We start from the raw sequence: 24,800 nt of genomic DNA, 5'->3' as shown, positions 1-24,800 counted from the left end.
TGGGAGGGGGCGTGACGGCTGTCAAGCCCCTCCCATAGACATGAATGGAGGGGGCATAGCGTGACGTCACAGCCACGCCCCCTAGTCTCGGAGGCAGCACCCTGAACAGAATGCTAGGGGCTGCACTGAGATCGCGGGGGTTCCCAGCGGCAGGACCCCTGCGATCATACATCTTATCCCTATCCTTTGGATAGGGATAAGATGTATAAAACTGGAATACTCCTTTAAACTGTTTGATGGAAGAAAATATGTGCAGTGATTTGTTGCTACGGGCAACAAAGACAGTTTTTCTTTTATGGTATGTTTACATGGGCACAAGATGTGCCCATGTAAAGCTCTTCTGTTTGGCCGTGGGCAGCACAGCGGGTCCAACCCTAAAACTCCTATTGACTTTAATGGGAGCTTATACACTGAAGTGAACTGAAGTAAATGGGAGTTTAGGTGCTGAACTGCACTGCAGTCAATGGGAGCAGGGTTTTGGGCAGTGACACTGTGCTGTGTTGGATGTGGAAATCTATGAAATCTATTTTCCACATCCAACATAGCATGTCTGTTGCCCATGTGAACACAGTTTTAATAAAATCTGCCTCATTGGGGCAGAACTAGACATTACAGGGGAGCTCTATCAAACTGTTTTAGGCTAAGGTTCCACTTGTTTTTTTTCTGGCAGTTTTTGTCCTTGTTTTTGTCATAACCCAGTGTCCTTTAATCAAACATGTAGATTTGGTGCAGTATGATGGCTCAGTTAACCCTATTGCCTTAGAGTTCTGGGGTCCTGGCTTCAAAGTCAAGAACAATCTGCACAGAGTTTGTGGTACTCAATGGCCCTCATTTACTAACAGGGTTCCTACTCTTTTTGTCGGGTTTTGAGCCTAAATTCTGTCGCACAGACCATGCGACAGAAAGTGCAACAGAAAATACCCGACAGAATCAGAATCCCTCAGAGTGAAAAAAAAAAATACAAAATGGGTGTGGTTTTGGAGAAAAGGGGCGTGTTCCCTACATTTCACCCAAATTCACTCGTCTTTTCTGAAAACCACTCTTAAAATCCTGTGAATTTTCTGAGAAGAAAACCCTAAACTTTAAAGCATGTATAAAGTTTCCGAAAGCGGAGTAAATTAGTAAATACCACGGAAAAAAAAGGTCGGAGAAGCAAAGAACACAACAAAACCTGCACTCCACTCTGAGTAAATCAGGGCCAATGTGGAAATCCAGTTTCCCCTACACTTCCAACCATACTGATAGAATCATTTGTTATTGTATTTAGATCGGACAATAGTGGTCATCTACTAGTTCAGTGCTCAAGCTCCTAAATGTTGTTGCCCAATCTTTCTACAGCATCTTAGCTACAGTTTCTTTTCTGTTATCTGCCCCAATAAACAGCACTTAGCTCCTCACATTCTTCATGTCTACACCTTATATTGAAGGAACTGTCAGCAGTGTTTATTTTCTTACAGATAAGACTATATCTGTGTCTTAAAAATATGTCACCAGAATTCTGTTTGCAACCATTTTACATATTGTATTTAAGTGTGCAAAGGGTTGAATGGTAGACTACTGGATTATTACATTTTATTGTATCATTATTATTTCTATAAGAATACAATAAATATTCCATAAATTTTTTTTCATTGTTTATTCTATTGTTTAAGATAAAAGGAGACTTTAAGACATCAGCCAACAATCAACCAATTTGAATAATTTTTTCCAATGAATAAATGTGTACTACATTTTGGCAACATGGGAAAACGCATATATAGATAGATAGATAGATAGATAGATAGATAGATAGATAGATAGATAGATAGTGTGTGTGATTTGTATCCTATCGCATCTATTTTCCACTTGGTTAATAGAGGATTCATGTCACATAACATTCTCTCTGCAATGAATTTATCCATGTGTTTGAACATGTTACTTAGCATTTTGCAATTGATTTTGAACCTAGGCAATTTTAAGCCAACTTGTACACTGCAATATTAGATTATGACTAAGAGGTTATCCCTGAAACGTGTCAAGCTTTTCCTTTCCTGACTGAAATGTGTGTACCAGCCAGCTGTTGATGGTTTTTCAATAACCCTTCATTTTATGGAACTCTTTGGAGCATTGGGATTTCTATGAGGTTTAAAATGTCTCCTAAACATATTCAGCAGAAGTATCACTTTCAGTTCTGTCCCAGCAAAGGTGCTCCATCACTTATTTCTTTGTATAGGAAGATAATCACGGAAGTAGTACAGATCAGCACGGAAGCAAAGAGATTGAGGAGTGTGGGGTAGTGTCTAGCCATACACATTGGATAGTTGTCAGCTGAATGCTAATTGGACCAACAGCTATTCCTTCCACCCCCTACCCCATACACATGCATGCTTCGCTCAGTCAAGCATGCATGTTTTCTCTATAAGTATCTTAAGAATAAAAGGATCAGGCATGTTAAAATTCAACAGCCCAATTGTCTGCCATCAATGGAGGTCCAAAACACATTAGATATTCTGCCCTGTCTCACTGGGAGCACTGGGTATCATTTGTGGGATCTGTGGTTGGCACCAGGGAATTGTTCCTTGATATTAGGGCTCTGTAGCCAGTAAAAGGGGTATTTTGGCTTACACTATGCTGTGAGCTGTTATGGTGGTGCTGTAATAGCTGAGAAATTTGTTGCAGCTCATGACATTATATTGAAATGTCCCATTTCTGACATGGATGTTGAACCTCTGTAATGCCCCATATGAGACATTTTAAAGGGGTACTCCACTACCCCCGCATTCGGAACATTTTGGTCCAAATACTGAGTGAGAGCTGCAGGGGTCGTGATGTCACGACCATGTCCCTTGTGACCTCACTCTACGCCCCCTCAATGCAAGTCTATTGGAGGGGGCATGGTAGCCACCACGCCCCCTCCCATAGACTTACATTGAGGGGCCTGACATAAGATCACGAGGGGCGCGGTCGTGACATCACAACCCTCACAGCTCGCACCCAGCGTTCAAAACAGAATGTTCCGAACTCTGGGGCAGTGGAGTACCTCTTTAAGCCCCACTGTAGCAATAACCAACCCATACTTCCTACTGTTTACAAGGAAGAAACATATTGCCCCTATGGCCCTCCCAATAATCCAACCCTGATACTAAACACCTTATATATAAAGTATCTAATTTCTAGTATCTCAAACTCTGGGTAATATTCCTGATATAAATTTCGCATTCTTACCTGTAAGCCTCTGAACACTCCATGCGTGTGTATCCGGTACTGACCCCCACAGCTGTATAACATTGGGGCGCTGTGACTGTCATTTTCATAAGTCGTTCCATGACTATAAATAGAAAAACATTTAAAACAATAGTCTTCTCATTTGTTTTGCTTAACACAATATTATTTGTAACAAGTCATATTAAAGTGGTAAAATTAGGATCTGGACTAACATGAATACATTGTAACTTTACTCAAGGATAGTGTTGTGCAACCATTACTGTCAAAATGCTGTTTTGTATATACTGAACAAACAAAATAATAATATAAGGAATTTCTGTTGCACAATGTTAAAGGTGTACTTCGCCCATGGACATCTTATCCCCTATCCAAAGGTCACGGAGGTCCCTCGTGACGTTACGATCACGAGCAGGGCAGAGGCTCATGATGTCACGATCATGCCCCGCTCGTGACGTCATGGCCACGCCCCCTCAATGCAAGTCTATGGGAGGGGGCATGATGTCACGAGCCTCAGGCGCTGCACCCGACGCTCTAAATGAACGATGGGTGCAGCAGGGAGATCGTGGTGTCCCCAGCCGCGGGACACCTGCGATCAGACATCTTATGCCCTATCCTCTGGATAGGGGATAAGATGTCTAGGGGTGGAGTACCCTTTTAAGGGATTACTTTTTATGACCTTTTCCCATAACACTAGGATATACCATAATTTACTAAACTTAAGGGCGCCACATTAACAAAGTACAGCAGTCTCTTCAGATCCTGTCAGTTTCCTAAGACAACTTTTTTTTTTGCAATTGCACCCATTGGTAGGCACCCAGAACACCTATGTAGGGGGCCATAAGTGAGCCTAATGTATACTAATCCGTTCATCCCTCTTGGCCCATAAGGGACCACACAGCCTTCTACACGGCACCTAAGAATGGACTAAGCATTCTCTGTGATGTTTCTATAATCACATATGGAGTAAAAAATATCACAAAGAAGGACTGGATAATGTAGTAAGAAGGGGGAGGGGAATTTTGGAAAAGCCTATATTACAGATGCATGCGGCTTATGTTTATGTCCACAGATACTAGACAAGCTGAACTGTGCATTGTATCTCTCAGCCAAGCAAAGACAGATAAAAATGTTGGCTTTATATCTTGAAGATGAGGCCACGTCTAGGACTGATTTTCCACAGATTCTGCTGCTTCAGACTTAAAGAAAAGAACAAAACCTTTCATCTTTTCCTGCAGGGCTGTACATCATCCATACAGATTCTTTTAGCCTGAAAACATGTTCAGGTCAGATATATTTTCTTGCTAACAGCCTGTGAACTTTAAGATGGGCCGAACTCCATTAACCCCTTCCCCCGGCAACGATTTCTGCCATGTTTTTATACAAACAGAGCCATATGAGAGCTTGTTCCTTTGAAGAAACTATTGTATTTTTTAAACACAACCTTCATTTTACCATAAAATTGAAAAATTGTGAGCCATAAACTTTGCAGTCACACTGGTATGTTACCTTTATTCTGCAGATTTGCACGATTGCAACAATAACCATTTTTTTTTAATAATTTTTGTTATGTTTTGCTACTTTTAAAATATCTAAAGGGGTACTCCGTTGGAAAAAAAATTTCAAAAATCAACTGGTGCCAGAAAGTTAAACAGGTTTGTAAATTATTTCTATAACAAAAATCTTAATCCTTCCAGTACTTATCAGCTCCTGTATGCTCCAGAGGAAGTTCTTTTCTTTTTAACTTTATTCTCTGTCTGACCACAGTGCTCTCTGCTGACACCACTGTCCCTGTTAGGAACTGTGCCGAGTAGGAACAAATCCCCATAGCAAACCTATCCTGCTCCGGACAGTTCCTGACATGGACAGAGTAAGCAGAGAGCACTGTGATCAGACTGGTCAGACAGAAAAGAAATTTTAAAAAAGAACTTCCTCTGTAGAATACAGCAGCTGATAAGTACTGGAAGGATTAAAATTTTTATAAAGGAGTCAATAACAAATCTGTTTAACTTTCTGGCACCAGTTGATTTAAATTGTTTTCCAACTGAGTACCCCATTAAAGTTATTTAGACCCTTATAACTTTCTTATAATTTCCTTTTTGGTCTACAAAGATGTATGATGGCACATTTTTGCATTTGGTACTTTGGTATTTGGTTTATTTTTTTTTACTTTTTGTTTACACCATTCCCCACGTGGGATTAATGATGTTTTATTTCAATAGTTTGGACATTTCCACTTGCAGTGATGCCAAGTATGTTTTGTTTTTTGGGGGATTTTAGACTCCAAAAAATGTCTCTTGTTTAATCACCCAAGGGGACCATTAAAAGCAATCATTAGATCAGCCTCCAGCTGACAATCGGCACCCCTGTGGGGGTTCTGAATTTAGCCTTGACAGGCATGGCACCTTGTCAGGTCACTCTCTGCATGCAACGATGGGCATGCAGAGAGTTAAAATGCCAGGATTAGACTAAAGTCCAATGCCTGAGTTGCAGGAAGGTGTCAGCTGCAATATACAGCTGACACCTACCATATGTACAGAGGGTTCAGCCCATGAGCCTGCTCTACAAGCAGTAGCCATAAAATGGTGTATCAGCGGTCATTAAGAGGTTAATTATAAGGCTGAGGTTCCATATTATTTCTATTGTATTCTGTACTTTACAAATAAACTCCCATCCTCATCCTTTATCTTCAGAGTTCAGAAATTGGTCAAGGTTGGTGCATTTCCTCCCTGCAGTCCTTATGGAGATCCAAGAAAATACATAAAGACAGAGGAGGACACCACCTTTAAGACATAAGGGTACTGTACACAGGTTTTGTTGGTTTAACGTTTGTTAGTTTTAGCAATTATGGTATCACACTTCATAGTAAATAAGCTAGAGTGAGATGACTAGGATTTTCCTACCACAAGATAGCTATAAAAGGACTGTTAGGTGTCCTATTATTGGAACGACAATAGGTCACCAGAATAAATGTCCAAAGTCCCCTTCTCCTCCTCAACACTGACTGCAGTGGGATGTAGTTCAATGGATAAGCGCTGTAGTCAGTGAGAAGAACCCCTTTACATACCCAAGCATTCGGACATCAAAGGAGTTTTCCCTCTGACAAAGTCATCATCTATTAAAGGGGTACTCCAGTGAAAAACTTTTTTTTTTCCAACTGGTGCCAGAAAGTTAAACAGATTTGTAAATTACTTCAATTAAAAATCTTAATCCTTCCTGTACTTATTAGCTGCTGAATACTACAGCGGACATGATTTTCTTTTTGAAACACAGAACTGTCTGCTGACATCATGAGCACAGTGCTCTCTGCTGACATCTCTGTCCATTTTAGGAACTGTCCAGAACAGCATATGTTTGCTATGGGGATTTCCCTTTACCCTAGACAGTTCCTAAAATGGACAGAGATGTCAGCAGAGAGCACTGTGCTCGTGATGTCAGCAGACAGCTCTGTGTTTCAAATGGAAAATAATTTCCACTGTAGTATTCAGCAGCTAATAAGTACAGGAAGGATTAAGATGTTTTTTAATAGAAGTAATTTACAAATCTGTTTAACTTTCTGGCACCAGTTGATTTAAAAAAAAAAGTTTTTCACCGGAGTACCTCTTTAACAGCCCCCATTGCTCCATTCACTCTATTTCTTCTTTACGGGAGATACCGGAAATAGGTGAACAGGCTGTTTTAGCGGCTCAGACAGAGAATGAATGGAGCTGAGGCATGCATTCACGACCTGCCCCTACAATCTTACAGTAGACTGGAGTCCCCATTCTCAAAATTATCCCCTATAACTTTGTTAGATGGGAAAACCCCTTTAAAGGAGTTGTCTGGTTGAGAAATAACATTTGCATATACTCTACTACAGAATACTGTGATGAGTTATCTGTTCATTATTCTCATCTCTTGGCCAAAGTAGAGAGAGAGAATACAAAGAATGTTTCTATCTCTGGAAGAACTGTCCTGTCCTGCATTATTCAGACACATCAAGATAATTAATACTCTTTCATACTACCATCTGGATCAGGCATGGAAAACCTTTAGCACTGCAGATGTTTTACAAAATGCTGCAAAAGCATCCGTAAATTTTGGCACCCCGGAAAGTTTTCTAGAAAATGAAGTATTTCTCATAAAAAAGGATTGCAGTAACACATGTTTTGCTATACACATGTTTATTCCCTTTGTGTGTATTGGAACTAAACCAAAAAAGGGAGGAAAAAAATCAAATTAGACATAATGTCACACCAATCTCCAAAAATGGTCTGTACAAAATCATTGGCACCCTTAACTTAATATTTGGTTGCACACCCTTTGGAAAAAAAATAACAAATCAGTCGCTTCCTATAACCATCAATAAGCTCCTTACACCTCTCAGCCGGAATGTTGGACCACTCTTCCTTTGTAAACTGCTCCAGGTCTCTTATTAGAAGGGCGCCTTTTCCCAACAGCAATTTTAAGATCTCTCCACAGGTGTTCAATGGCATTTAGATCTGGACTCATTGCTGGCCACTTCAGAACTCTCCAGCGCTTTGTTGCCATCCATTTCTAGGTGCTTTTTTGATGTATGTTTGGGGCCACTGTCCTGCTGGAAGACGCATACACAGCTTTCTGACACTGGGCTGTACAGTGCGACCCAGAATCCATGAGTAATCCTCAGATTTCATGATGCCTTGCACACATTGAAGGAAGCCAGTGCCAGAAGCAGCAAAACAACCCCAAAACATCATTGAACCTTCACCATATTTTACTGTAGGTACTGTGTTCTTTTCTTTGTAGGCCTCATTCCATTTTCGGTAAACAGTAGAATAAGATGCTTTACCAAAAAAGCTCTATATTGGTTTCATCTGTCCGCAAGACGTTTACCCCGAAGGATTTTTGCTTCCTCAAGTTCATTTTGGCAAAATGTAGTCTTGCTTTTTTATGTCTCTGTGTCAGCAGTGGGGTCCTCCTGGGTCTCCTGCATTAGCGTTTCATTAATATTTAAATGTCGACGGATAGTTAACACTGACACTGATGCTCCCCGAACCTGCAGGACAGCTTGAATATCTTTGGAACTTGTTTGGGGCTGCTTATCCACCATACGGGCTATCCTGCGTTGACACCTTTCATAAATTTTTCACCTCCCTCCATGCCCAGGGAGATTAGCTACAGTGCCATGGGTTGCAAACTTCATGATAATATTGCAAACTGTGGACAAAGGCAAATCTAGATCTCTGTAGATGGACTTGTAACCTTGAGATTGCTGATATTTTTCCACAATTTTGGTTCTAAAGTCCTCAGACAGTTCTCTTCTCCTCTTTCTGTTGTCCATGCTTAGTGTGGCACACATAGACACACAATGCAAAGACTAAGTGAACTTCTCTCCTTTTTTTATCTGCTTTCAGGTGTGATTTTTATATTGCCCACACCTGTTACCTGCCCCAGGTGATTTTAAAGGAGCATCACATGGTTGACACAATCTTATTTTTCCACAATTTTGAAAGGGTGCCAATAATTTTGTCCAGCCCATTTTTGGAGTTTGGTGTGACATTATGTCCAATTTGCTTTTTTTCCTCCCTTTTTTGGTTTAGTTCCAATACACACAAAGGGAATAAACATGTGTATAGCAAAACATGTGTTACTGCAATCCTTTTCTGTAAGAAATACTTCATTTTCAAGAAAAAAAATTCAGGGGTGCCAACATTTACGCCTATGACTATATGTGTGGGTTCCTTGACTGGGGTTTATATTTTTTATGGGGGGGGGGGTGCATCATCCCTGTAAAAAAAAAAATATTTTCTAATTAACTGTGGCATGTGATTTTGTAGCCAAATGACTTGGTTGGGGTAGTGGAGTATATGTTATATATTGGTAATATCCACCACCTGTAATCTATTGATTCAGATTGGAGAATATAGGTTTTGAATCATTCTGGCCACTAAGCCTAATATTAAGATGACACATCCTATTCTATAGAGATCATTTCTTAGCAGTTTCCTTATTATCATCACAGGCAGGATTATAATGTCAGGTATGCGCTCTATTGAAATAACATAGGATCCAACATTTAGATGATGATTATAGCTACAATTCTACCCCTCCCTGCACAATGAACTCTGCATGGGTTATACGGCATGCCTAGGAAATGTTCCCCTTAAAGTCAATGAGACAGCTCCAGACTGATGCCTTCTGTAACCAGCAGCCACATAATGAAGCCTGGGTCTATTAAAATGGTTCTAAAAAAAAAAAAAAGCATGACTGCCTTCTTCCTGAAACTGCATTACTTTTGTCCAAGAATTGTGTATGGTGTTGCAGCTCCATTCTTTTTATTTATACGGTGTTAGGTTGCAATACCACACATGGACAAAGGTGGCGCTATTTCTAGACGAAACGGAATCAGAGAATTATATTTAAATCTTTATCAAGCTTTGTTGCTTTTTGAACATATAGAAATTGAAACGGGGAGATTAGGATGGTAAATCCCAGCCAGATCAGACAGTCATTGTAAAAATGATTGAATGCGTTATAAAATACTTATTTATCACTTTACGCAGCATAAATCACAGTCCGCTCACAATTTTTGGTTTAACGTTGAGGGTTCATAATTTATGGGTGTTGTCACAACCTGTCGGCTGGACGGGCTTTTATGAGTTCTGCAAATCACTGACTAGAATAGCTCTGTCTGACCCCATGTGAAAAGTAAAGGGGGAGACACTGTGAAGTGAATTGTACAGTCTTACCTTTTCAGTGATGTGCCTAAGTTCATCTGATTCCATGTCATACATTCCAACTGCGAGGTCATTTGGTAGAGGTTATCACTGGAATAAAAACAAGACAGTGGTTATTATAATGTATACAATATACACAGAAAATATAGTATACATATATATACATGTATAAAAATGTATTAATATAGCTTTATTTAAAAAATATATACTATATTTTGTTATATACTTTTATACATTGAGTGGCAACAGTAAGGACCAGCACAAGGCTCTCCACTGTCACTAATGTGTGTATTGGTAACTGAAGCTGCTCAAACCCTGGTCCTAGCACATTACAGAATCTCCGGCCCAAGAATATTCCGGTTGTAGATTCAGAATGCAGCCTGCTCATATAATGCTAGGACTGTGCGGACATTGCTGTCCACATGGACGGCCATGTATTCCACACAGTATTCCGTCAAAAGAATGACAAAGTAAATTTTTTCGGCAGGGGCGTGATCGGTCAGGAAAAGAGGTGTGTTGTCACAACTCGGACAATTTAAAACAAAAGAAAAGGACATGTGGCATCCTGTTGCATCAGTTTGCATCCTTCTGCATCCATTTATATCCTTTCTTGTCCGTTTGTTTCAGTTTTTATTTTTTGCTCACACCTCTTCTGAACATGCCCAGAAGTAATAACTGATCAAAAAAGATTGGAAAAAACTGATGCAAACAGATGCAAACGGATTACATAAAAGGCTCATCCGTTTTCCATTGACTTCAATGTTAAATTTATGATATTTTTTTCACTTCCTGTTTTTTTGACGGGGGAAAAAAATACTGCATGCAACGTCTTTTTTCCTATAAAAAAAAAACAGAATAGAAACCAAAAGGATGCAAAAGAATGACAAAGGATTGTAAAACAATCCCATTGACGTCAATGGGAACTATTTTCAACCGTTTGCGAAAGTCCTGAATGGATTTAATAATGGGCATAACATAACGGGGACAGACGGCAATGTGAACGAGCCCTAACTAGTATGGAGCCATATAACAGAGATGCCACCAATCAAGAGAAAAAAGGGTCAGCATCCATGTTTGTGTCCACGTGGCTGTGTTTGGTACTGCAGCTCGGCCTTATTTATGTGCACTGGGATAAGCTAGAGCTGAGCTGTAGTCCATGCGCAGCCACATCAGTGAGAGCTGTGTTGTTCCCATCCATGTTATATATGATGTGAACAAGCCCTAACCAGTATGGAGCCATATAGGTCTGTCTGAGTATTGCTTTGAAAGAGAGGCAGCCGAAAGAGAGTTGTAAAACAGGAGATATCTGCTGTGCTGAGTGAATCTGTGGAGTTAGAGTGACTTGTGTGAGTACTTACATTTGCACATAGAGGGATCACTGATAGAATTTGAAACAGCCTTTTTCACCTTATTTTTTCTCTACTCTGCCTCTAGGGGGAGGGGTAGATTGGCCACAGGTGCTTAAATCTTAGTCTGGGACTCAGTTCTGAGCTTGGTCTGTCTGAGTGTTGCTTTCAAAGAGAGGCAGCTGAAAGAGAATTGTAAAACAGGAGTTTGAAAGCAAGAGTTTGAGATCGCTGTGAGCGTTACTTTTCTTACACTTTGGGGACTTTAAACTCACAAGGTTTACTGAGAATTTAATTGTAATATTTTTAGTCTGTTTTTGGCTGTTAATCTGTGAAATCCCCATAACTAGATGACCTCTATGTTGGAAAATGCAGTCTGATGTACATTTTGCGCAGTGTTTGCAATCCTTGATCAGCAGTCTGAGGGTGCATATTGTTGTGCGAGATGTGTGTGAGTTGTTCATTTGGAAGCCCAGATCCTGGATCTAGAGGAGCAACTGGCAACACTGAGATACATTGACAGCTTTGAGAGGAGTCTCCTGCTCACTGAGCAAGTACTCTCTGGGGTAGAGGTGGGGGAGGATAGTGGGAAGGAGGTGGAGGACAGTCAGGCAGCTAGCTGGGTTACAGTTAGAAAACGGGGTAGAGAGAAAAGTGTCAGGGAGGCTAGTCCTGATTTGGCACACCCCAACAAGTTTGCCCAGTTGGCAGATGAGGGGGATGCCATTTCAGAGCAGCAAGATAATGCCTCTGGCCACCAGGGGGGTGTCTGCTTCAGTAAGGAGGGAAGGAGGAGTGCAGGGCAGGCCAGACAGGTACTGGTAGTGGGGGACTCTATTATTAGAGGGACAGACAGGGTGATCTGTCACAAAAACCGGGATCGCTGAACCATGCGTTGTCCACCTGGCACTCTAGTTCGGCACATCGTGGATGGGTTGACAGGTTGCTGGGTGGGGCTGGAGAGGACCCAGTGGTCATGGTACATATTGGCACCAATGACAAAGTAAGAGGTAGGGGGAGCGTCCTTAAAAATGATTTCAGGGTCTTAGGCCGCAAGCTTAAGGCAAGGACCTCCAAGGTAATATTTTCTGCAATATTACCTGTACCACGAGCCACACCAGAGGGGCAGCGGGAAATCGGGGAGGTAAACAAGTGGCTCAGAAGCTGGTGTAGGAAGGAGGGGTTTGGGTTCATGGAGAACTGGGCCGACTTTTCTGTCGGATACTGGCTTTACCGTAGGGACGGGCTGCACCTCAATGGGGAGGGTGCAGCTGTGCTTGGGGAGAAGAAGGACTAGAAGGGTAGAGGAGTGTTTAAACTAGGGACTAGGGGGAGGGAACCTACAACATAGAGGGGGAAGATAGTGTAGATAGAGAAAGGGGACTTATTAATGTACCTGGGGGTGGAGCGGATGGAGGGGTTAGAATAGTTAATAGGGATAGGCTTCATAGGAAAAAAATATATACGCCATTGAAATACATGTTGACTAATGCCATAAGTCTGTCCAATAGTTACATAGTTACATATAGTTACATAGTTAGTACGGTTGAAAAAAGACATACGTCCATCAAGTTCAACCAGGGAATTGAAGGGTAGGGGTGTGAATAAAACTGACGGACTGGAGTTGATAATGTCTGAGGAGAATTATGACATAGTGGGTATAACAGAGACTTGGTTGGACGATAGCTATGACTGGGTGTCAACATACAGGGTTATAGTCTATTCAGGATTAGACTAAACAGAAAGGGGGCTAAGTTTGTCTTTATGTAAAGTCCAGTCTGAAGGATGCACTGCGGGAGGATATATGGGAGGGAAATGATAATGTGGAGTCACTATGCATAGAAATATATGGAGATAAAAATAGAAAAATTCTGATAGGGGTTTGCTATAAGCCACCAGACAAAATGGAAGGCAAATAAACAATGCAGTACATCAAAATGATGTGATAATAATGGGAGACTTTAAATATCTTGATATAAACTGGGAGAATGAGACCTGTGAATCTCTTAAAGGAAACAGGTTACTGTCCCAAATGGTGCAGTGCCTGACCAGAGGAGCGCCCTACAAGACTTAATATTAACCAGGTAGAAGGATACCTAGGAAATAGTGCAGGTAGAAGGATACCTAGGAAGGATACCTAGCATTTAATACGGTGCCACATAAAAGATTGGTGCATAAAATGAGAAGGATAGGGCTGAGTGAGAATGTGTGTAAGTGGGTAAGTAACTGGCTCAGGGATAGTAAACAGAGAATGTTTATTAATGGTACTTATTCTGATTGGGTGACTGTTACTAGTGGGGTACCACAAGGGTTAGTCTTGGGTCCTGTTCTATTTAATATATTCATTAATGACCTTGTAGAGGGGTTGAATAGTAAAGTAGCAATCATTGCAGCTGATACTAAACTCGGTAAACACAATAGAGGGCAGCGCACAAAAGCGGTAAACACAATAGAGGACAGCGCACTGTTACAAATGGATCTGGATAGATTGGAGGTTTGGGCTGGTAAGTGGCAGATGAGGTTCAACGCTGATACATGTAAGGTAATGCACATGGGGAGGAAAAGTCCAGGCTGGGATTATGTATTAATTGGGAGAACACTTGGGACAACTGACATGGAAAAGGACTCAGGAGTCTTAGTTAACAGATAATTTAGCTGTATTGACCAGTGTCGGGCAGCTGCTGCCAAGGCAAATAAAATCAAGGGGTGCATCAATAGGGGCATAGATGTTCACAACAAGGAAATAATTCTACCGGCACCAGTGTACAAGAAAGATATAGTGGAGCTGGAGAGGGTTCAAAGACGGGCAACCAGGGTAATACGGGGAATGATAGGACTAAAGTACATAGAAAGAATTGGGGTTATTTAGTTTAGAAAAATGAAGGCTTAGTGGTGACCTAATAACTATGTATAAATATATCAGGGGACTGTACAGAGATCTCTCCCATGATCTATTTATACCCAGGACTGCATCCATAACATGAGGGTATGCTCTATATCTTGAGGAAAGAAGGTTTCTACACCAGCACAGATGGGGGTTCTTTACTGTAAGAGCAGTGAGACTGGTATTCTCTGCCAGAGGAGGTGGTCATGGTGAACTCTGTAAAAGAGTTTCAAAAGAGTTTGAATGCATTTTTGTAGAGTAATAATATCGCTGGTTATGTATACTATATTTATAGGGATTTATTCTGACTGCCATATTGGAGTCGGGAAGGAATTTTTACCTCTAGTATGTTTTTTTTTTTTTTTTTTGCCTTCCTCTGGATCAACTCAGTAGGGACTCACTAGGGATATAGGTTGAACTTGGTGGACTCTGGTCTTTATGAACTATGTTACTATAAATATGATATTAAAAATGATTTAAACCTCCAAGCCTTGTTAAGATGAGAAGCCACAATGTACATATGTTGTATTATAACAAGTGATTAATCATTCAGCAAAATTCCTCTACTCCAGCACCAGTACCTAAATGCAAGATAGTCTGGAATCTCATACCAGTATTGAGACCCTAAGCAAAGATGTCTAATAATGACACAGATCTGTCTGAAAAATAAAGAGACAATAGAATAATACATGTTTTTCTCCTGTCTTCCCGCAGGCTCTGTATTATGATAAATTTAGTAATGCCAAGATGTGAAACATTTTTTTTCCCTGGAGTGGCCCTTTAAAAATCAGGACCACATTAAATAAAGTTATGGACATCACAGTTGTGTTTATTTGAAAATTCTTGGAATTCCTTTTAGGACAAGATAAGTCACTGCTTATTTTTTTATTATTAAAGAAACTGTGTAAAAAGATTACTTATAATATTTCAGCTCGAGCGAATTCCAAGAACTGTATACAAGCATCAGATAAATATTTCGCACTGCAGAATAGGTCAGTCAAAACGTCAAGACCTTTACATGAATCATTATATAATATAGTAAAGTACCTATTAATATATGATATACTAAACATAAACTGTACTGAACCTGACGAAGGAAGGAGTAGTCCTCCAGAAATGCGTTGTACCTACTTGAATCTCATAATAAACCCTTTTTTTCTTCACCATCTCTGATGCACCTCATCATCTAAACTCGCTCCCAGATTCCAGATGGGAGAATAAAGCTATGAACTGTCTTTTGCTACTCTACATGGACAACGTCACTATAGAGCACCATTCTCTATTTATCTTTTTTCTGCTACATTTGAATACTAAACATTTACTAATTGTAGCACAATTGTAACACGCTTGCGCTGGCCGTGAGCACATTGTCTCGCTCTCCCCTGCTGCTGATAAGGCTGCGATTTGCATCACGGGACGCGCCTGCATGCGAATCCCAGCTTGTCACTTACCACGGTCCTTTGCTGCTTCCTCCACTGCTTCTCAGCTCCTGCGCACGTGTCCCTGTCTCCTAGGGCACGTGCATGCCGGAGCTCTGAAGTTTAAAGGGCCAGTACACCCATGTGCAACACCTGACACTATTCTATAAGTCCCTGCACCTCCCACTCTTCCCTGCCGGATCTTCAGTCCCATTTGCCTGAGATTAAGCGTACCATTTGTCTGTTTGCCTAGCCCGTGTTCTGACTTTCCGTTACTTTATTTGACTACGCACCTTTTGCCGCCTGCCTTGACCTTCTGCTAAGTCAGACTTTGTCTCTGCCTCATCCTATTGTTCTTCACCTCGCCCAGCTACTTGTGTGGTCGAGTCGTATCGGGGGTAGCAACCTAGGTGTCGCCTGCTGCAGCAAGCCCATCCTGCCTCGCGGCACCACGCTTGAGAAAGGCTTGTTAGCCGAAACGTCGAATTGTTTTTTGCTCTGATGCAATAAAAAGCCTGCACTTTAACCGGACCTAGCGACTGGCGCTGTTTCCTTGAAGTGACGTTTTGTATCTAACCCCACGATTGGCAAGTGGGTGGAGTACGTGCACCACACTAGTGATCATCCTGTGCTGGGTCCCTTCCATTGGACTGTTTATATATACACACTACTAAAAAAAAAAAAAAAAAATAACACATCCTAGATCTGAATGAATGAACTAATTGTATGAAATACTTTCGTCTTTATATAGTTGAATGTGCTGACAACAAAATCACACAAAAATCTATGGAAATCAAATTTATCAACCCATGGAGGTCTGGATATGGAGTCACGCTCAAAATCAAAGTGGAAAACCCCACTACAGGCTGATCGTACTTTGATGTAATGTCCTTAAAACAAGTCAAAATGAGGCTCAGTAGTGTGTCTGGCCTCCACGTGCCCATATGACCTCCCTACAATGCCTGGGCATGCTCTTGATGAGGTGGCGGATGGTCTCCTGAGGTATATCCTCCCAGACCCCTGGACTAAAGTATCTGCCAACTCCTGGGCAGTCTGTGGTGCAACGTGGCATTGGTGGATGGAGCGAGACATGATGTCCCAGATCGGATTCAGGTCTGGGGAACGGGCAGGCCAGTCCATAGCATCAATGCCTTCCTCTTGCAGGAACTGCTGACACACTCCAGCCACATGAGGTCTAGCATTGTCTTGAATTAGGAGGAATCCAGGGCCAACCGCACCAGAATATCGTCTCACAAGGGGTCTGAGGATCTCATCTTGGTACCTAACGGCAGTCAGGCTACCTTTGGCAAGCACATGGAGGGCTGTGCGGCCCCCAAAGGAATGCCATCCCACACCATTACTGACCCACCGCCAAACCGGTCATGCTGGAGGATGTTACAGGCAGCATAACATTCTCCAGGGCATCTTTAGACTCTGTCACGTCTGTTACATGTGCTCAACGTGAACCTGCTTTCATCTGTCAAGAGCACGGGGCAACAGTGGCAAATTTGCCATTCTTGATGTTCTCTGGCAAATGTCAAACGTCCTGCACAGTGTTGGGCTGTAAGAAAAAACCCTGCCTGTGGACGTTGGGCCCTCATACCACCCTCATGGAGTCTGTTTCTGACCGTTTGAGTGGACAAATGCACATTTGTGGCCTGCTGGAGGTGATTTTGCAGGACTATGGCAGTGCTCCTCCTGCTCCTCCTTGCACAAAGGTGGAGGTAGTGGTCCTGCTGCTGGGTTGTTGCCCTCCTACGGCCTCCTCCACGTCTCCTGATGTACTGGCCTGTCTCCTGGTAGTGCCTCCATGCTCTGGACACTACGCTGACAGACACATTAAACCTTCTTTCCACAGCTCACATTGATGTGCTATCCTGGATGAGCTGCACTACCTAAGCCACTTGTGTGGGTTGTAGACGCTGTCTAATGCTACCACTAGAGTGAAAGCACCGCCAGCATTCAAAAGTGAGCAAAATATCAGCCAGGAAGCATAGGAACTGAGAAGTGGTCTTCTGTGGTCACCACCTACAGAACCACTCCTTTATTGGGGGTGTCTTGCTAATTGCCTATAATTTCCACCTGTTGTCTGTTCTATTTGCACAACAGCATATGAAAGTGATTGTCAATCAGTGTTGCTTCCTGAGTGGACAGTGTGATTGACTTGGAGTTACATTGTGTTTAAGTGTTCCCTTTATTTTTTTTGAGCAGTGTATATATATATATATATATATATATATATATATGTATAGTCACGGCCGTAAATGTTAGCACCCCTGAAATGTTTCAAGAAAGTGAAGTATTTCTCACAGAAAAGGATTGCAGTTACACATGTTTTGCTATACACATGTTTATTCCCTTTGTGTGTATTGGAACTAAACAAAAAAAGGGAGGAAAAAAGCAAATTGGACGTAATGTCACACCAAACTCCAAAAATGGTCTGGACAAAATTATTGGCACCCTTAAAGGGGTATTCCAGGCCAAAACGCTTTGTTGCCATCCATTTCTCTGTGCTTTTTGATGTATGTTTGGGGTCATTGTCTTGCTGGAAGACCCAAGATCTCGGACCCAAACCCAGGTTTCTGACACTGGGCTGTATGATGCGACCCAAAATCCATTGGTAATCCTCAGATTTCATGATACCTTGCACACATTCAAGGCACCCAGTGCCATAGGCAGCAAAACAACCCCAAAACATCATTGAACCTCCACCATATTTCACTGTAGGTACTGTGTTCTTTTCTTTCTAGGCCTCATTCCATTTTCAGTAGACAGTAGAATGATATACTTTACCAAAAAGCTCTATCTTGGTCTCATCTGTCCACACGACATTTTCCCAGAAGGATTTTGGCTTACTCAAGTTCATTTTGGCAAAATGTAGTCTTGCTTTTTTATGTCACTGTGTCAGCAGTGGGGTCCTCCTGGGTCTCCTGCCATAGCGTTTCATTTCATTTAAATGTTGATGGATAGTTCGCGCTTACACTGATGCTCCCTGAGCCTGCAGGACAGCTTGAATATCTTTGGAACTTGTTTGGGGATGCTTATCCACCATCCGGACTTCCCTGCATTGACATCTTCACCAATTTTTATCTTCCGTCCATGCCCAGGGAGATTAGCTACAGTGCCATGGGTTGCAAACTTCTTGATAAGAAGTTGCGCACTGTGGAAAAGGCAAATCTAGATCTCTGGACATGGACTTGTAACCTTGAGATTGTTGATATTTTTCCACAATTTTGTTTCTCAAGTCCTCTATATTCTGTATACAGCTGGTAAGTTAAAAATAGAATAAACCTGACTGGTATAGAGAATAGCCGCATCATTTAGAGCAGCATTATAGCGACACTGACAGCTGGTTCGCCCACACTAAACGCAAATAGTGCGGGTGAACCGGTATATATTACCCGGATCCCTGTCCCGATTTCGGAGACAGACGCGGTATTGCTAATATGCTAATCGCCGGCTTTGTACAATGGAGGCGGGAACCGGCATACCCTGCCTCAATGTGTAGTCTCACCTCCATTGCGAAAATATGCCGATATACATATTAGCAATGGAGTTATGGTGAATAATGGTTCTATCATCGGAACCGGACCATGGATCGGAGTGAGTTATACCTGATTTTAATCCGGTTTACCTGCGCTATAACCCCCTGTATTGGGTTTAGTGCGGGTGAACTGTTAGTTTTCCTTTAAGCTCACACAATATCCTTCATATCAATTCTAACATAAGCAGCTCTCCTGCAGTTTCGCCGTCATCCGTGCTGGTCTGTACCATTACATTTAGCAATTCCACAAATTCTTCCTGTAACACAGAGTAATTAATATCTCTGAGAGTAGCTTTTTTTTTATTAGAAATACCAGCTTGGGCTCTTACAGAAGGGTCTGCTCTGAGCCGACACGTCATCATTAACCTGAGATGTTTCTTCTTTCTTCAGGTTCTGCTGGGCACTTTTCAACAAGTAATGTCATTTTTCTCCAGTTTGTCATCAATCTAAATGTGTTACATAACATTGTGTTTCCTTGGAAGAGAAAAATCCAGATATAGCACATACACACACAGTCTTTCACACAGAGATTCATTGGACCCACCAGATGAAATAATACTCATATGCCATGAAAATGTGTGACTTTTTTTGGCACTCACCAGTTTTGAGAAGCGGGGGCAAAGTATACTGATAGGGGGCATGGTTTACTACAGTGGTCTCCAAACTGTGATCCTCCAGATTTTGCAAAAGTCTCCCTACCTGGCTCCATGCTGTCCAATTGGGGTTTAATTGCTCTATACCTGAGATCCAGGCTTGAGCAAAAAAAAGTGTCAAAAAAAGTTAATAAATGGGATTTAACCCCTCCCTAATAAAAGTCAGAATCACCCCCCTTTTCCCATTGAAAAAAAAAACTGTGTAAAAAATAAATAAACATGTGATATCGCCAACGTTGAAACAAAAAAATTCAAAAGTCCAAAATTGCGTATTTTTGGTCACTTTTTATACCATTCAACAAAATTAATAAAAAGCGATCAAAAAGTCTAATCAAAACAAAAATGGTACTGATATAAACTTCAGATCACGGCGCAAAAAAAATAGCCAAAAACTGCCCCATATGCAGAAAAATAAAAAAGTTATAGGGGTCAGAAGATGACAATTTTATACTTATATTTTCCTGCATGTAGTTATGATATGATTTTTTTCAGAAGTACCACAAAATCAAACCTATATAAGTAGGATATCATTTTAATTGTATGGACCTACAGAATAAAGATAAGGTGTCATTTTTACCGAAAAATTTACTATGTAGAAACGGAAGCCCCCAAAATGACTAAATGGTGTTTTTTCTTCAATTTTGTCGCACAATGATTTTTTTTCTGTTTCGCTGTAGATTTTTGGGTAAAATGACTGATGTCATTACAAAGTAGAAATGGTGGCACAAAAAAAGCCATCATATGGATTTTTAGTTGCAACATTTAAAGGGTTATGATTTTTAAAAGGTAAGGAGCAAAAAACGTGCAAAAACGGAAAAATGCTTGTCCTTAAGGGGTTAATAAAATAGTCTACCTATCTATCTAGCTATATATATATATATATATATATATATATATATATATATATATGTACATACATGTATGTACACACATATAGATGGATGTATTAAAATTTGTATTTTTTTTTCTTTCCCACCATTATAACTGAAACAATAGGAAAAACAACGTGTTGAAAAGACTCATAAAACTGTAAAAATAAAGCTTAAACATTGTTTAAACATGTAATTGTACAAAAAATTTAAAATTACAAGTAAGAATCGCTTGAAAAAGATGAGGCAGGCAAGGGAGCAGACAGCCACAAAATTTACTCTGCTTTCTGAAACTTTATATGTGTGTTAAAGTGTCGGGTTTTCTTCCCATAAAATTCACATGATTTTCATAGTGGTTTTCAGAAAAGATGAGTGATTTTAAATTAAATGTAGGGAAAACGCCCCTTTTCCGAAAACAACGCCCATTTTGTAGGTTTTTATTTTTTTCCCTCAGAGTGACTCTATTCTGTCGCACATTCTGTCGCACATTCCGTGCAAAAGAATGTGGGCGCAAGAACCGACAAAAAGAATGGGAATCCTGTTAGTAAATGAGGGCCATGGAGTATATAAGTGGTCATCTTGGTGTGCATAACATGCCAAAACAAGTGACATGTTGGGAATAGCAAAACTACAGTTCTCAACATTGAGGCAAGAAGAGAATAGAGATGTAGTCCGGCACTGCTAGACTAAGGCATATGGCAACTAATGTGGTGTGGATGGCTCTGAAGTTCCTGATGTATAACGTTAGGTGCGGTGGTGCAAGATCCAATACCGGCTGAAAGAAGCGGTTTAACAGTGTGAGACAATCTGTCCCGTTCCAGTCCCCCACCTCCACCCTCACACCAGTCTGTTATGCCTGAACACATGGAATAAAGACCGTTGGATGGTGAGTGCGATCCGTGTCTTTCTTATTGTCACAGTTCTCAACATGCCCAGACAGCCAGCTTTCAGAACATGCAGGGAGTTGTAGTTTTGCAATTACCACTTTTCTACTACTTTAAAGCTATGATCTATCTCATGGAGTATTTAAGTGGCCATCTTGGTGTGCAAAATGTGCCGAAATACACATAAAACTACAAACTACAACTCCCAACATGCCCGGACATCAACCAGTCATTGAACAGAGTTTGCTCCGATTGACTGGGGTGCCGCTACGGAGATCGCGGGATCCCCAGTGGCATAACCCCCGCGATCTAACATCTTATCCCCTAAAAAGTATTTATATAGCCACCAATTATGCAAGTTCTCCAACTTAAAAAGATGAGAGAGGCCTGTAATTTTCATCATAGATATACCTCAACTATGAGAGACAGAATGAGAAAAAAAATCCATAAAATAATATTGTCTGATTTTTAAAGAATTTATTTGCAAATTATGGTGGAAAATAATTATTTGGTCAATAACAAAAGTTCATCTCAATACTTTGTTATATACCCTTTTGCTGGCAATGACAGAGGTCAAACGTTTTCTGTAAGTCTTCACAAGGTTTTCACACACTGTTGCTGGTATTTTGGCCCATTCCTCCATGCAGATTTCCTCTAGAGCAGTGATGTTTTGAGGCTGTCGCTGGGCAACACAGACTTTCAACTCCCTCAAAAGGTTTTCTATGGGGATGAGATCAGGAGACTGGCTAGGCCACTCCAGGACCTTGAAATGCTTCTTACAAAGGCACTCTTTTGTTGCCCGGGGCAGTATGTTTGGGATCATTGTCATGCTAAAAGACCCAGCCACATTTCATCTTCAATGCCCTTGCTGATGGAAGGAGGTGTTCACTCAAAATCTCACAATAAATGGCCCCATACATTCTTTCCTTTACACAGATCAGTCATCCTGGTCCCTTAGCAGAAAAACAGCCCCAAAGCATGATTCCCCCCTCATGCTTCACAGTAGGTATGGTGTTTTAAGGATGCTACTCAGCATGTTTTTTCTCCCCCAAACACGACAAGTTGAGTTTTTACCAAAAAGTTCTACTTTGGTAATACTCTTCTGCATCATCAAAATGTTCTCTAGCAAACTTCAGATGGGCCCGGACATGTACTGGCTTAAGCAGGGGGACATGTCTGGCACTGCATGATTTGAGTCACTGGTGGCATAGTGTGTTACTGATCCCAGCTCTCTGCAGGTCATTCACTAGGTCCCCCCGTGTGGTCCTGGGATTTTTGCTCACCGTTCTTGTGATCATTTTGACACCACGGGGTGAGATCTTGCCTGGAGCCCCAGATCGAGGGAGATTATCAGTGGTTTTGTATGTCTTCCATTTTCTAATAATTGCTCCCACACCAGATTTCTTCACACCAATCTGCTTGCCTATTGCAGATTCAGTCTTCCCAGCCTGGTACAGGTCTACAATTTTGTTTCTGTTGTCCTTCGACAGCTCTTTGGTCTTGACCATAGTGGAGTTTGGAGTGTGACTTTTTAAGGTTGTGGACAGGTGTCTTTTATACTGATAACAAGTTCAAACAGATGCCATTAATACAGGTAACGAGTGGAGGACAGAGGAGACTCTTAAAGAAGAAGTTACAGGTCTGTGAGAGCCAGAAATCTTGCTTGTTTGTAAGTGACCAAATACTTATTTTCCACCTGACTATGTAATTTTTTTGCCCCACTGTAAGATGTGTGCAGCGGAGTACCCCTTTAAGTGGTAATCTTGGTGTGCATCACATGCCAAAATGAGTGCCAATGTTATCATTGTTCTTAGTATTTGTGTCCAAAAGCAAAAGTAATGGGAAGATTTCGTCTGGATTCTGGATTCATTCCTGGTTTTGGGTAAAAATACTGACCAAAATATATTGAATGAAGCCTTAGACAGATTTATTAATTCTAGAGTCAGAGAACTACCAGCCACAACTTTTTTGTGCAAATCTACATCTACATACGGTAAGCACTTTCTAAATAACTTTCACACCAATGAGCTTTCTACTTGAGACTGGCATAGGAAACCCTACTCCTAATAAATATACGCCATTGTGTGTAAACATCAGTAATCCAGACAAATCTGTTGATCAACGGGGTTAAATACTTTTGGTAATCATTTTTGTCACAGCATCATTACATGCCCCTAACAGTGAAAATAACTGAGTACAGAGAGGGTTAAAGTCTGGAATGCTCTGGGCTTGTGACAAGTGAAACCCTCCAGCAGTATACAGGTGACGACAGCTTTACTATACTGTGTGGTTATAAATGGGAGATCTGGGCTACCCATTGTTAAATGGAACAATTACCTGGGATCATCTTGGATAAGAAAATACAGAAATAAATGAAGTGATTTGTATTGTTCTGTAACCTTGGAAGTGAATGATGCCTCCGAATGGAACACATATAAGTCAAAGCTGAAAGGGCGACTGCTATAGAAACCTGCAGAAATCATTAGGATCTAAAGCAACACATTTCTGTCCATATTTCACTAACCTCAAGTGTCTATTGTTAATACTCTCATGAATAGATAGATAGATATGAGATAGATAGATAGATAGATAGATAGATAGATAAATAGATAGATAGATATTAGATAGATAGATAGATAGATAGATAGATATGAGAGATAGATAGATAGATAGATAGATTTAGATAGATAGATAGATAGATAGATAGAAGATAGATAGATATGAGATAGATAGATAGATAGATAGATAGATAGATAGATAGGAGATAGATAGAGAGATAGAGAGATATAAGAGATAGATAGATAGATGATAGATGGATAGATAATAGATAGAAAGATAGAAGATAGATAGAGATATATGAGATAGATAGATAGATGATTGATAGATAGATAGATATGAGATAGATAGATAGATAGATATGAGATAGATAGATATGAGATAGATAGATAGATAGATATGAGATAGATATATAGATGATAGATGGATACATAATAGATAGAAAGATAGAAGATAGATAGAGATATATGAGATAGATAGATATGAGATAGATAGATAGATAATAGATTGATAGATAGATATGAGATAGATAGATAGATAATAGATAGATACATATGAGATAAATAGATAGATAGATAGATATGAGATAGATAGATAGATATGAGATAGATGAAAGATAGATAGATATGAGATAGATAGATAGATAGATAGATAGGTAGGTAGATAGATATGAGATAGATAGATAGATATGAGATAGATAGATAGATAGATAGATAGATAGCTATGAGATAGATAGATAGATAAATA

At 40.6% G+C, this 24,800-nt stretch overlaps 1 protein-coding gene across 9 annotated transcripts in view; it reads right to left on the bottom strand.

Annotated features, from left to right (window-relative positions):
• WT1 (WT1 transcription factor) overlaps positions 1–24,800 on the bottom strand; it is a 54,941-nt gene that overhangs the window by 10,689 nt on the left and 19,452 nt on the right. For 8 of the 9 annotated variants that reach the window (XM_056526627.1, XM_056526629.1, XM_056526623.1 and 5 more), the window contains 2 exons: positions 9,912–9,989; positions 3,205–3,307 (listed from right to left, as the gene is read on the bottom strand). In XM_056526627.1, coding sequence (XP_056382602.1) covers positions 3,205–3,307; positions 9,912–9,989 — 181 coding nt within the window. Of the gene's footprint in view, positions 1–3,204; positions 3,308–9,911; positions 9,990–15,260; positions 15,400–24,800 lie in introns of those variants that run through there. The other variant, XM_056526631.1, reaches the window with a different exon arrangement.

Source organism: Hyla sarda, chromosome 6 (assembly GCF_029499605.1).
Source record: "Hyla sarda isolate aHylSar1 chromosome 6, aHylSar1.hap1, whole genome shotgun sequence".
In the NCBI taxonomy this organism is placed as follows: Eukaryota; Metazoa; Chordata; class Amphibia; order Anura; family Hylidae; genus Hyla; species Hyla sarda.
This window is presented reverse-complemented; position numbering and strand designations above follow the sequence as displayed.